This window comes from Eurosta solidaginis, chromosome 1 (assembly GCF_040869045.1).
Source record: "Eurosta solidaginis isolate ZX-2024a chromosome 1, ASM4086904v1, whole genome shotgun sequence".
In the NCBI taxonomy this organism is placed as follows: Eukaryota; Metazoa; Arthropoda; class Insecta; order Diptera; family Tephritidae; genus Eurosta; species Eurosta solidaginis.
The window spans coordinates 51,433,392-51,447,100 of record NC_090319.1 but is presented as its reverse complement, the minus strand read 5'-3'; the positions used below and the strand labels follow the sequence as shown (position 1 = coordinate 51,447,100).

The 13,709-nt window shown below is 36.7% G+C and overlaps 1 protein-coding gene across 1 annotated transcript in view; it reads right to left on the bottom strand.

Moving 5' to 3' along the window:
• LOC137239839 (muscle-specific protein 20) overlaps positions 1-13,242 on the bottom strand; it is a 47,980-nt gene extending 34,738 nt beyond the window's left edge. The window contains exon 1 of the mRNA XM_067765593.1: positions 13,083-13,242. Coding sequence (XP_067621694.1) covers positions 13,083-13,088 — 6 coding nt within the window. The 5' untranslated portion in view covers positions 13,089-13,242. The remainder of the gene's footprint in view (positions 1-13,082) is intronic.
• Positions 13,243-13,709: the final 467 nt, after the last annotated feature.

Genomic DNA, 13,709 nt, shown 5'->3' with positions numbered 1-13,709 from the left:
CTCTCAAAAACAACAGTATGTGTTTCGAATAGTTTTAACTCACCAAAGTAATATCGTAGACTACAGTGTCCCGTGTAGTAATCAGTGGGAGTTTGTAGGTCCTTTGTACTTAGAGTAATGAGCTTGCTTGAATTTGTCGTGTCTTTGCCCTTTGCATACAAGTCAGGGTTGTCAGAACTGCTTTTTTTGCAATTTAAGCTTGGTTCCTATAGTGTGTGCCCTTGTGAGTCCACAGGAGGGCTCTGATTAGCTAGGTAGGGCGCATGTTTACTACCTTCAAGTCCCTGATGCCTGAGAAACTATTTACAGCTCCCAGTTTTCTTTAAAAAATTTTGATTCATTCGTGAATCAGACCTCAGAGTTAGGGACAGTATATGGATTCACTCTTTCCAAAAGAGTTTTGTCGACAATGGACACCGCAAAATTTCATGAGATTCTGAGCATAGGTACATTTCATCACGTAGCTGCAATGTGGGATTTTCTATGAATTTTCTTATTACTTTCATATGCCCTGTTCTGTTTCATCTCCTCAGCATAGAGATATTTTTAAGTTTAAGTGAAGCAGCCGTTGTCTCTTTCCCTATAATAATATGGAAGGAAGGTAATCCCACTAGGGAACTAAGTGTATCAGAAAGAGATGTTCTCATCGCCCCCATTATGCCAATGCAAACTATTCAATGCGGTTTACTTAATTTTTGTATAGCTGTTCTTTGCGTGGTCTTCTGCCACCACGCTGAGGATGCATAGTTGTCTACCAGTTTCACAACAGCAATAAATGTCCAGCATACAATATAGGGAGATAGTCCCTATATTTTTCCATATAGTCAAGTGCAGGAAAAAAAAACTTGTTTATTTGTTTAAGGTAGCATCCAGATGAGCATTCCACATAAGGGTTATGTCTAGTGTAAACGTAGCAAATTTTGCTTCTTTTGCAAATCTGATTTTGGTGCCACTTAAGGATTGTTCTGGCATATATAGTTTTCTTCTTCTGGTAAAAGGCAACAGGATAGTTTGTTAGGATTTATAGAGAGTTATTTGGCACTATAAGAACTTTCTGTGATGCATGTGATTGGACAATGTTTTCTCGTGTATTCCTGTGATACAGATTACTAATTCATAGGTATGCCCTTATTTGTCAAATTCATTGGTTTTAAGTAACTTAACTATGACTAGGGCTCATACGAAAAGAGAGAATTAACCCCCCCCTCCCCCCCTTGAGAGCATCCACAATTAATTCAGTTGCCCTCCCAACTCAAAACTGAGTTTTCTTCTCTTCTCTTCAGCATGGACACAGCGAAAGTTCAATGAGCGTATATCCTTGTCAATAATGGCTCTTTCGATGGCTTGATGTGGCTAGTTATCGAAAGTCCCTGATATGTCAATAAAAGCGTAGAGGACTATACTTTAATACTCCAAAACCTTTGAATTTTTTTGAAACTATGCATATCCGTCTCCGTGGATTCTCCTGACTGTTGGGCAATGCCACTTCCTACACAGAGGGAGTTTGTGCAGGTTAACGTCTTTAATATGCTGATCCAAAAGTTTCTTCATACCCAAAAGATGGAAAGAATAAGCTTCCAGCTGTTTTTTATCGCATATCCCACACATTTTTTGTAACAAATGCGAGCTATGAATGCTCGCCTTTTTAAAACTGCCAAAATCTCTTACAAGGGGGTAGAGGCTGGCTAAAAAACGAACGCGTCATATAACTTGAAAAATAGATTGTCAAAGTATTCTGTAGTTTTTTCTTTGTTTTTAAACGGTTTTATTCAGCTTGACTTGACAGGCCTGCCGGCCGGCCGTTTTGAACAAATTTTGTAATTAAAATTCAAGTAACTTTCCAATAAGCTACAAGCTTGAAACTTGGAATACAGTTCAGAGCCAGATGACAATGCAATAATAAGATAAAAAACTACGATAGGTGGCGCATGGATCGAAATATTTCAAAAAATCTTATTTATGGTCCGATTTGGCTCATATTAGGAACACATAATGTATACATGAATAGAAAGCGATCCATGAAAAAATCGCCTCTAGGTGGCGCACGGAACGAGATATAAAAAAAAATCGTATTTGTGGTCCGATCTGATTCATATTTGAAACAAATATTACATACAGTCCGGTATAAGTGACATCAAAATACTTTGGAGTTCGAGGAGGGGCAAGCATACATTGCGCCAAGTCGAGTAAAGCCTTTGGTAGGATTATGTATTGAGGACTTAGATTGTAACAAATTGTCAGGAACGAGTCCTTGTAATAATGAGTCACTAAATGAACTAAATACGATGAGAAATAATAGGCAATTAAATAAAGACTAAAAACTTGAAAATAAAATAATAATAAAAAAAATTTAAGTTAACAGTTTTACTGAGGGTGCGCAGATGGCGGACGAGGCGATACACGTGTACACAGATGGTTCCAAGTTAGTGGAAAGAGTAGGATCTGCGGTATGCTGTGTTGATCCGGAAATAAGCATATCCTACAGGCTGCCGGATTACTGTAGCGTTGTCCAAGCGGAAATATTAGCCGTAACCAAAGCAGTAGAAACCCTGGAAGAGAATAGCTTAAACTGCAACCGTGTTAGCTTTTATATTGACAGCCAAGCAGCAATTAAGGCAATAATCTCGTATAGCACAGCATCTAAATGCGTGTTAGAGTGTAACCAGTCTCTGGAGATAATCGGGACAGGGAGAAACATATATCTATATTGGGCCCCAGGGCATATGGGAATAGATGGCAACGAAAAAGCGGACGAACTAGCTAAGAAGGGCGCATCACTTGAAGCTTGCTCCGTAGACGTCCCAATTAGACTGGGCGAAATTAAGCGAAGGTGAGAGGTGCACATGATCGAACAAGCGGGAAAGGCGTGGGTTTAAGCGCGGGGCTGTAAAGTGTCGAAGATCATCTGTAGGTCTTACAACCTTAGACTAACAAAGTTGCTTCTATCATTAAAAAGAGAGGTCTGTAGGCTCATGACGGGTATTCTGACTGGACACTGTCTTCTGACGTCACGTGCCTTTAAATTAGACTTGGTTAGTGATAGCAGATGTAGGAAGTGCTGGTTGGAGGGGGAACCGGTCGAGCACGTTTTGAGTTCATGTCCTGCACTTGCCAGGCTAAGACTCCAGCTATTAGGAGTGATACAGCTGTCAGATCTAGAAGCAGAAACTGGCTTAAGTCCTAGGAAGCTTCTAGTATTTGCCAAGAGAACGGTGTTATTTTATAACATAGGTCCTGATTTTTGAAAGGGTATTTCAGTTTGGTCATTAAAACAAATTTCTGGTAACACTACGGACTCAATCAGTCTATTTGAGGTCCTCATGGACCGGGCAGTTCAACCTAACCTAGGTACTAGTGATCACACTCCTCATCAAACTAAGGCGTTGATCAGACAATTAAATAAAAGCATTGGGTGTGTGAAATTTCTAAAGATGTGATGTGTGGCATAACCTGATTAAGGTTCAGTTGGTCTTACTTATGACTATCAATACAAATTTGATGCGTCCAACGCTTTTGTTTAATTGTCTGATCACCGCCCTAGATTGGTGAGGAGTGTGATGACTAGTACCTAGGACCTAACTAATTATTTTATAGCTTTTAGTATTATTATTACTTAATGTAAGTATGATTTTCAATAAAACCGTTTAACTTAAAATTTTATTAAATTATTTTTTAATCTATATATTTTACACTGCGCCGATTTATTAACCGATATAGCGCCATCGATTTTACGATAGGATTTGGGCTCAGGAAAAAGTTCCACTACGCATACACAAAAAAATTAATTTCGAGCCTGCGAAATTGAATTTTTTTTTTTTTTTTACTTTGATTTTTAAGGGTTTTGTTATGACCTACCAAAAAAAAATTTTCATTTGATTGTAAAATTTTCATGTATTTTTTTTTTTTTTTTAACTGTTATAGACAACATTGTAAGCGGATATTTTTGGGTCGGACAGAGTATACATATGAACATTTTTTTAGTAGGTTATGAAAACAATCTTAAAAATCAAAGTCGAAAAAAATTTAAAAAAATTTTATTTCGCAGGCTAGTAAATTATTTTTTTGGGTATGCGTAGGAGAACTTTTTTTCCTGAGCCCAAATCCTATCCTAAAATCGATGGCGTGATATCGGTTAACTTTCGTCCAAACAAATCGACACACCCTGATATACATATATAAAATTCAAATTATGTATGTAGGTATAGATGGGGTTGCGTTCTAGTCGCATTGACCGATCACAATCAAATTTGAATCACCCATTAAAATTGTTTCGAACTCCCGCACAAATGGAGTATTTGAAACTGCATATATCTGGATTTAGTAATGATAGAATGGATGAAAATTGGTAAGCAGCTATATTACGTTAAGTTCTAACAGCCCCAGTGAAATGGGAAAAGGAGGAGTGATTTACCTAATTTGCATATTTTTATAGAAATGTGGGGTGAAACCTATGCACATATGCCAGTATTTGTATAAATTTAAACTTGATAATTAAAAAGAAAAAACAAATAATACCAAAAAAAAAGGTTCCACCTACTGACTAACAAATAATCGAGCCAATTGTGAATCAAACTAATATGTATAATTTAAATGAATATGTATATTTAAATACAAAAAATCAGCAATCATTGTCGCTTACTCACACACTCCCCGCCCTTAATCATTCTCCATCACCTTGTCATCAATATGCGCACAGTGTAACAAAAACTATTTATGGCGCAGCTGAAAAAAAAAAAAAATTATACATCGAATTCAATTAAACATAACTTTGCATTTAACCGCATTTCAATTATTCGGTTTGTCAATGTTTCGGCGGTTTTTCGATCGAGATTATATATTATCTTTAACATTTTTTTATTTTATTTTAAATGCACCGCAAATTTAAATTCATTTCAATCAGCGAGTATCTACGTAAAAAGTTTACTCGTTTGCTATAAAAAAACATAAAATATAAATCTATTAGATGTGTGTGCAATGACGTAATAATTAAAAATATTTGTATGCAAATATTGCGTATTAAAATGCATTTTGTTTCAGTAACATAAATTCACTATTTTCATAAAATTCGCTATATATATTTATGTATATTTATGGCAAAAGGTAATAATTTATTATAAATAACAAAATTTCATATATTTTTTAGTGCTTTAGAAATTTGATTTATTTCTATAAAGTTCACATAATTTTATTGAAATTTTTTTATCTGTATTTAATTAGCGAGACATGCTCAAATTGATTTATACAATTGTTTTTGTTATTGACATTAGAGGAAAAAATTCAATGCTACTAAGCTCTTGCAGCGCGCCTATAATTATTCCACACAATTAGGATTAATATGTATATAGAATCAGTATATACCTACATAAATGGTGAATAAAGGCATAGCAACAAAAAGGTAATACTTAGAGAAACCAATTTCAAAGCGAGCAGTGGGGCATTCATATGGCTGAGTGGTTAAAGGTTTTTATACTAGTACTAGCTTTACCAGGCGCACGTTGTAACGTTGTAATTTATTGTTCTGTAAATTGAATTGAATTTTGTACGCATATTTGGTGAAATTTTCTGTTAAAACATTTTATTCTTGTATCCTATTTTATCTTATTTTATATTATTGTATTGCTTTTACCGCTGATGATTGTTGCTTTGATTACATTCCGAAGAAGCATGACTCGTGAGCCAATTTTCAAAGTTGATATATGCGCAGGCATTCCTTTTGGTTCTAAGGAGTATAGAAATTCATTTGGATAATTCACAATTTTATCTTCATCTGTAACTGTGTCGATCGATTTATATTTCATCACTTCACCAGGAAATTGATTTTGAAAGCGATCATTGATTTTGTTAACATCATCATTTTTTGGAGCTAAGATAGTTCTTTCGCATAGCCAAAAAACAAAAACATTTAAATTTAAAATTCTTAATTCTGAAATATGAAAAACTTTCGTCTTGATCGAAGGAACCTCGAGCCAAAATTTGGAGATGATCGAAATATAGCAAACACGTTTTCAACACACACACAGAATTAGATTTTTATAGAAGATGTAGATAGACTGAAGCTAAACAATTTTTTTAACAGCGGCAGATTACTAAACGTCGAAAAGGCATAACAGCTAAACTCAACAATGCAGTCAAACTTTAGGTGTTAAAATAACTTAAGTTTGTACGGCAGCTATATTTTTTCCCCATTCCACATTTTACTGGAGGTTTTAGGACTTAACGTCACATAGCTCCTTACCAATTTTAATTATCCTACCATTACGACATCCAGATATATGCAGTATAATATATTCCATTTGTATGGGAGGTTCCACGCCCCCTTTTTCCCAATTCCATATTTTCTTGGTGGTGTTAAAGATTGACCTCAAATAACTCCTTACTGAATTTCAATGTTCTGGCATGTATACCTTCAAAGTTATGCAGTACCAAAGATTCCATTTGAATGGGAGGTTCCACGCCCCCTTTTTCCCAATTCCGTATATTCTTGGTGGTGTTAAAGATTGACCTCAAATAACTCCTTACTGAATTTCAATGTTCTGGCATGTATACCTTCAAAGATATGCATTACTAAAGATTCCATTTGTATGGGAGGTGCCACGCCCAATTCCGCATTTTCTTGGTGGTGTTAGGCAGTCAGAAGACCCGTCATGAGTCTACAGTCCTCTCATTTTAATGATAGAAGTAACTTTGTTAGTCTAAGGTTGTAAGACCTACACATAATTTTCGACACTTTACAGCCCCGCGCTTGCACCCACGCCTTCCTCGCTTAGTCGATCACGTGCACCTCTCGCCTTCGCTTAATCTCGCCCTGTATAAGTGGAACGTCTACGGAGCAAGCTTCAAGGGAAGCGCCCTTTTTAGATAGTTCGACCGCTTTTTTATTCCGATCTATTCCAGGTGTCCTGGGACCCAATATAGATGTATGCTTCTCCCTGTCCCGATTCTCTCCAGAGACTGCTTACACTCTAACATGCATTTAGATGCTGTGCTATGCGAGATTATTGTCTTAATTGCTGCTGGACTGTCAATATAAAAGTTAACACGATTACAGCTTAAGCTATTCTCTTCCAGGGTTTCTACTGCTTTGGTTACGGCTGATATTTCCGCTTGAAAAACGTTAGTATAAAGTATGAATGTTTGAGATTTCGAGTTCAATACTCAGTTCCCCAAAAGCAAGCTGTTAAGAAATGAAATTCAGAAACATGTCCTAGTAACTATCGCCGTTTGTAAGCTTTGCAATTTTTCTCTAATATATTTTTTTTTAAATTACAATTCAAATCGTTATCGAAATAAGCACCAAAAACCAACCAATTACACTCAAACATGTCCATACCACCGTAAAGAAAGGTACCGATGTGTATGCGTAACACTTATTTTTGATAATTTGGCATAGAAAAGATTTGCATACATACAAACAAGCAAGTGAAGCTAATATAAAAAACTAAACGAAATATTTTTTTGCTACAAAGCTCTTATGTAAAACTTTCATTCCCGCAGCTTGAAATTTATATATCTTATGTTACCTACAATGCCCAACTTATAAGCATATGACATAGAAAAGGCAGTGTTCACTTAACATACCCATCAAGGGTCTTCAGTTTTCTCATGTTAGCGATATGAGCAACGTTGTAAAATTTGCGCATGATCTAAGAAATTTTACAGACCCTCGCTTCTGTATACGCCTTTAATCGTTACGAATGGATAATATGTTAGTCCTGTCCCCTCTTGATTTCTATTAAACATATTGTAACGTCTACCTCCGGTTCATCGAGTGCTGCACCCTCCTTTGCCAACTCATTGACCTCTTCGTTACCTTTTTTGCACTTTATGATGTGGAACCTAGTACAGATATTTGGTTCGGCCTGAGCGAAGTTTCTCTAATGCTTCGTTGCATTCCACGACATTTTTTGATGAAGTACTGTTCGAGATTGTTGCTGCTTGACTATCAATATATACATTGACTCGACTGCGGCTTGAGTATGCTTCTTCTAGAGTTTCCTCTGCTTTCTTCACGGCTACAATTTCCTCACGAAAAACATAGCAGTGATCTGGTAGCCTGTAGGATCTGCTTTCTATACGGCAGTCACTTCAGCCGCCCGAGCTCTTAAGTCTTGTTGCAGTTACTAGCGCTACATATTTGGCCCTAAGATGCGATTTGCAGACTGGCATACAATGCTGCTGATAGGCTGCACACCCCTTCAATTATATTAGTATATATCCTTTTTTGTGTGGTTGTCCACCAAACAAAAACTGCGTTGTATAAGTTAGGATCTAAAATCGATGTAGACACCCAATTAGAGAGATAGCGTGGGTGATACACCCCACGTTCACCCCAGGAAACTTTTGCTCGCATCAAGTCCCTCCGAGGCCTTATTCCTTTTTCACTCTTTCCTTCACTTGGGGCTTCCACGTAAACTTATTGTATAAAGCGACAGGTTCCCATGCCTATGCCTGGTGCGATTTGTGACCTTTCCTTACCTCTAAATTAACTAGGTAATATCCGTCTTCTGCGCGTTTGCGGCCAATCCGATATTAGATGCCCAGTTATGTATATCCCGAAGCTCACGATCGATCAAAGAGCTAATTGCTTCTTATGACCGCCGCAACATCATCTGCAAAAGCCGTAGGTTTGAGTGGTCCCTCATCGAACCACTTGAGCAGTTGGCTGATAATGAAAGCAGAGGTGAAAATACGCACACTTTTACGTAACCTCATACAACCCCCCTTGTGAAGTACCTCCAATTTAACATACAACTGATCCATCCGGTTATAGCTGTATGTACTTCAATATTATTAAGACCATCCACATCGCCCTTTTGGAGACATTGGTGAAAGCCCCGGCAATATCTAAGAATACTCCTTAGGCTTACTTCTTATATTTTTGGATTTTGTATGTGTTTATAGCCACCCTATACAGTGCATGTCTATTACTTTGCCTTTGGTATACGCATGTTGTGTTTTGGAGAAAACTTTTCTTCCGTGTTGGACTCTGTGTACATATCTATCAGATCCATCAAGAAGAAATATTCCCGCATTTGGTAGGAAAATTTCATGAGCCATTTTTGAAGAGTGCGGTACATGATTCAGTCTTATGCATACATAGAATATTATTTTGAGCTATTCCGCAATAGCTGCTCTCCGAATTTGTGGCATGGCAGGGAGTCTATCATCTAAGCCAGGTGGTTTTCGCTTAGAGGAAGTTTTCAACGCCCATTCGATCTTGGTGCTGGTTCCGTGTAAGATAGTAAGAGCTGTCTGCTGGATTTTGTGAATCATTTCCCGTTGGGAAATGTATGTCGAAAACCGAAAAAGGATTCTTCAATACGACACGATCATTCTAATTTCTCTTTCTTTTCAAGATCCTGCATTTTTCCTTGCTAATAATTTCCTCGACCGCACTGTTTCGTTGGAGCACTGGAAGTTTGAATTGAAATTTCTCCATGAGACTTTCTTCGACCTGAAATTTTCAGGCATGTATATCCTCAGCAGAACCTTATACTTGGCCCTGTACTTGCCTTCTAAAGAGACTCAGATCGTTGCTTCGCAATGGCGGCTTTGCTCAATCCTTTTAGAAAACAAGCTCTGTTATGTCATAAGCGTCTTTGATAGCAATTCATTGCATTCCTCGAGATTCCGCACAAACCTCTTTGGGTTATCTCACTTTTGTTTCTACAATTTTCGGGAATTTGGTCCAGTTCTTTGACTTAAGAAATGGGTGCAGTTTTAAATTGGTTATAAAAAATATATTAACTATGTGTGGCCACTGTACCAATTTGGGCACACCTTTTAAAATTGCTAAAAAAAAATTTTTTTTTAATTTTTTTTATTTTTGTATGTGCTAAAATGTATCTCCTTTAATTATTCAGTCAAAAAATATTCAAATCATTTTTTTTATTTTGTACTGAATATTAATACGATAAAACTCACGAAAAATTGGTAGACTTTCCGCCACCGACGAGATGAAATTTGAAAAAGTGTATCACATCGCCTACATGTGTAGATTGTTTAAGGTGTACATTTTGCCACAGCAGACATTAATTTAAGTACCAAGTGACGATGCAACTTACAAAAAGGGGGCTAACGCCTATATAATAACGGCTGTCATCTAAAAAAAAAATTCGAATTCTGAAAATACTTGAATATGTTGTTAGCATTTCAAACCTCACCATTTTGCAAATAAAAAAAAAATTAAGTAAAACGATGATACAAAATTTTAAGGACTATCTTTATATAAATGGATCAAAAAATAAAAGGCAATTTTTCCTTTAATACAGACATAAAAAAAAAAATAATAAATGTAAGGCGCGATACCCTCCGAAGAGATCTAAGGCCGACCTTCTCTTCCAATTTGCGTCGTGCTCCTCTTGATTTTCCCTACAAATTGGCCGGACGGGACCTACATGTTTTTTGCCGACTCCGAACGGCATCTGCAAGGCAGACGAGTTTTCACTGAGAGCTTTTCATGGCAGAAATACACCCGGAGCGCTTGCCAAACACTGCCGAGGGGCGACCCCGCTTAGAAAAATTTTCTTCTAATTGAAAAACCTTATTTCTAAAATTTTGATGTTGCTTTGCCCGGGAGTTGAACCCAGGGCATACGGTGTGATAGGCGGAGCACGCTACCATCACACCACGGTGGCCACAATAGACATACAGACATAGTCTTGTTGAATTTTGACCAAAAAACTTTAACAATAGCTCTTGTAAAAAATTTTGGGATTTAAAACTATAATGGTGGAGCACAATCTTTCAATTTAAGGCAAACCAAGTACTTGGGATTAATTAATTTATTATTTAAAATTTAAATACGCGCTCCACCTTTATAATTTTAAATCCCAAAATTCTATTACAAGAGCTATTGTTAACACTTTTTAGTCAAAATTCAACAAGACTATGCCTGCATTAAAGGACAAATTGCCTTCTATTTTTGGTCCATTTATATAAAAGTAGTCCTTAAAATTTTTTATCATCTTTTTATTTTCAATTTTTTAGTACTAATTGTTTTTGTTTTTATCGGTCTATTGATAAATCGTTCAAGGTTCGAATCGAGCTCAAGGCACTGCGTGAATCGTGGTGAAAGTCGCGTACGCCTAAAAGAAGCAAAGAGAGGCATTGAGTTGGGCCTTCAACCACGTGGAATTCTACAACGCCTGCAACACTCAGGAGGCTAGCCATGAAGGTATGGCCAAATCTTCTAAATAGTTCGACTTGTGCGTTACGTAGCTCAAATTTTTTGATCAAACATTGCACTGTCATCGAGTTTTAAACTATATTTCCGGTTTCAAGTCCCTATATATCCAGGAAGTTAGTTAAAAATCGATAGCAAGATTCCCAATTTAAAACTAGTTTTCTCAATATCTCGATCCGATCCAATAGCGGAATTTTTTTGATAAAATATTGCATTGTCACCGGGTGCTGATTTACGCCCAAGTTTCGTGTCTCTAGCTCATCGGAAAGTTACTCGAAAATCGATCGCAAGATTCCCCGCTTTTTAAAGGATTTGCAGTTATCTTGACTAGCGCGCCACCTAGCGGAACTTTGTTTTCTATAAATTGTATTGTCACCAGGCCTCTGACTAAGTGCCAAGTTTCAAGTATATAGGTCGCCGGGAAGTTAGTCAAAAATGGATTGAAAAATTCCCAAATGCAAACTAATTTTCTTAATATCTCGATTTGATTTTTTGATTAAGCATTGCTACCGGAAAGATAGTTAAAAATGGATTGAAAAATTCCCAAATCAAAACTAATTTTCCGAATATCTCCATCCATGCCCCACCTAGCGGAATTTTTTTGATCAAATATTGCATTGTCACCGAGTTCTGATTTACGGCTCGTGTTTCATATCTTCGGCTAACTGGGAAGTTACTAAAAAATCGATTGTAAGATTCCCCTCGTTTTTCAAGCATTTGTGGTTATCTCACTTAGCGTGTCACCTAGCGGAATTTGGTTTTCTGTAAATTGTATTGCCACCAAGCCTCGAATTGTGTGCCTAGCTTCAAGTCTATAGGTCACCGGAAAGCTAGTTAAAAATGGATTGAAAATTCCCAAATCAAAATTAATCTTCTTAATATCTCTATCCATGAGCCACCTAGCAAAATTGTTTGTATCAAATATTGCAATATCACCAGGTTCTGATCACGGTCCAAATTTCAAGTCTCTGCATTTTTTCAGAGATTTTCAGGGATATTCGTTTATCTCGATTCGTTTGCCACCTGGCGGCATTTTGTTTTCCACGAATTGTAGTGCCATCGACTTGCAAACTATGTGCTAAGTTTCAAGACTCTGGATCACCGAGAAGTTAGTTAAAAGTCGATCGCAAAATTTCCATTTTAAAATTTTTTTTCTGTATATCTCGTTCCGTGTGCCACCTAGTCGATTTTTTTCACTTGCATTGTAATGTCTCCAAGATCTGAACTATGCTCTAAGTATCAAGTGTCTAGCTCAACGGGAAGTTACCGAAAAAGACTTTTTTGTGGGTCACAAATTCGTATCGAAATGAGGGGACAAACATGAAAGCGACTGAATATAAAGGTATAATAATATAAAAATATGTTTCAGGTTACAAGTTGTTTTTCTTTTTTTTTCTTTTTGTTTTTGGAGATTTCAAACAATATTAGGTTCTCATAAACAACAGCAATTTCAGCTTAGTAATCAAACGCAAAATAATTCTTGCCAAAGGTTTCTTTGGCTAAGTGATATTATGCGAAAACAGAGATGCAACGGCCCTGCAAGTGCTTCAGTTGACACCGCAGTTTGGAAGCAGAGGAAGGAGGACACCTCCACTGATTTGTGAGAGGCGGGTAGAGGAAGACTTGACTTCCTTTGGTGCTCCCGATTGACGTCAGTTATCACGAGACAGGGATAGCTAGCACGACTTATTACCAAACGGAAAAAATCACTTAGGCGGCTAAGCGCTATTTAATGAAATTAATGATTATATTCTCATTACATTGCATCGAAATTGATTGTCCTGATACTTAACCCTTGTGTGATTTACTTTTTCAGATTTACACTGACCTAGATTTTTTTTTTTTTTGGATTATTATTTTCAAGCTTCCTTTTTATTAAATAACAACTTTCACTTACAGCCATATTTCAAGTTAGTTATCAACTATTTTTTTCAAACAGGAACAAATGCGTATTTTCGACAACAGCGACGAGTGTCCACAGCGATCGAAATTAAATTTTCAACTGACGCAAGTGGCCGATGTGAGCTTCGATTTTTTAAAACAAATTAGAAAAAATCAGGCAAATACAGTCACTCGAGACAAAACAGCAACAAAATTAAATTTATATTATTTCAGCCAATTCAATTAAGAGAAGAAGAAACTGCAATTTTCAAATATGTAGGCGTAGGCAGACATATTAGGCCGTGTGTATGTATGTATCTATGTGAATTAGAAAACGAACAGCTAGTGGTTGATGAAAACTTAAAATAATAAAATAAAAGGAGACCTTATTGTCAAAAACACATAAGCGACCATTTACAAGTTTCAGTAGCAACAGTTTTTTTAAGCTACTAAGCCCCAATATCGATCGATGAAAATTCCATGCTTAAGATCTTGTATAATTGTTTTATTGTTATACCTTTCATGAACATGAAATGGTATATTAACTTTGGCGCGATGTTTGTAACGTTGAGAAATATAGAAGATAGACTCACCATTAAGTATACCGAATTGATCAGGGCGGCGAACTGAGTTGATATAGCCA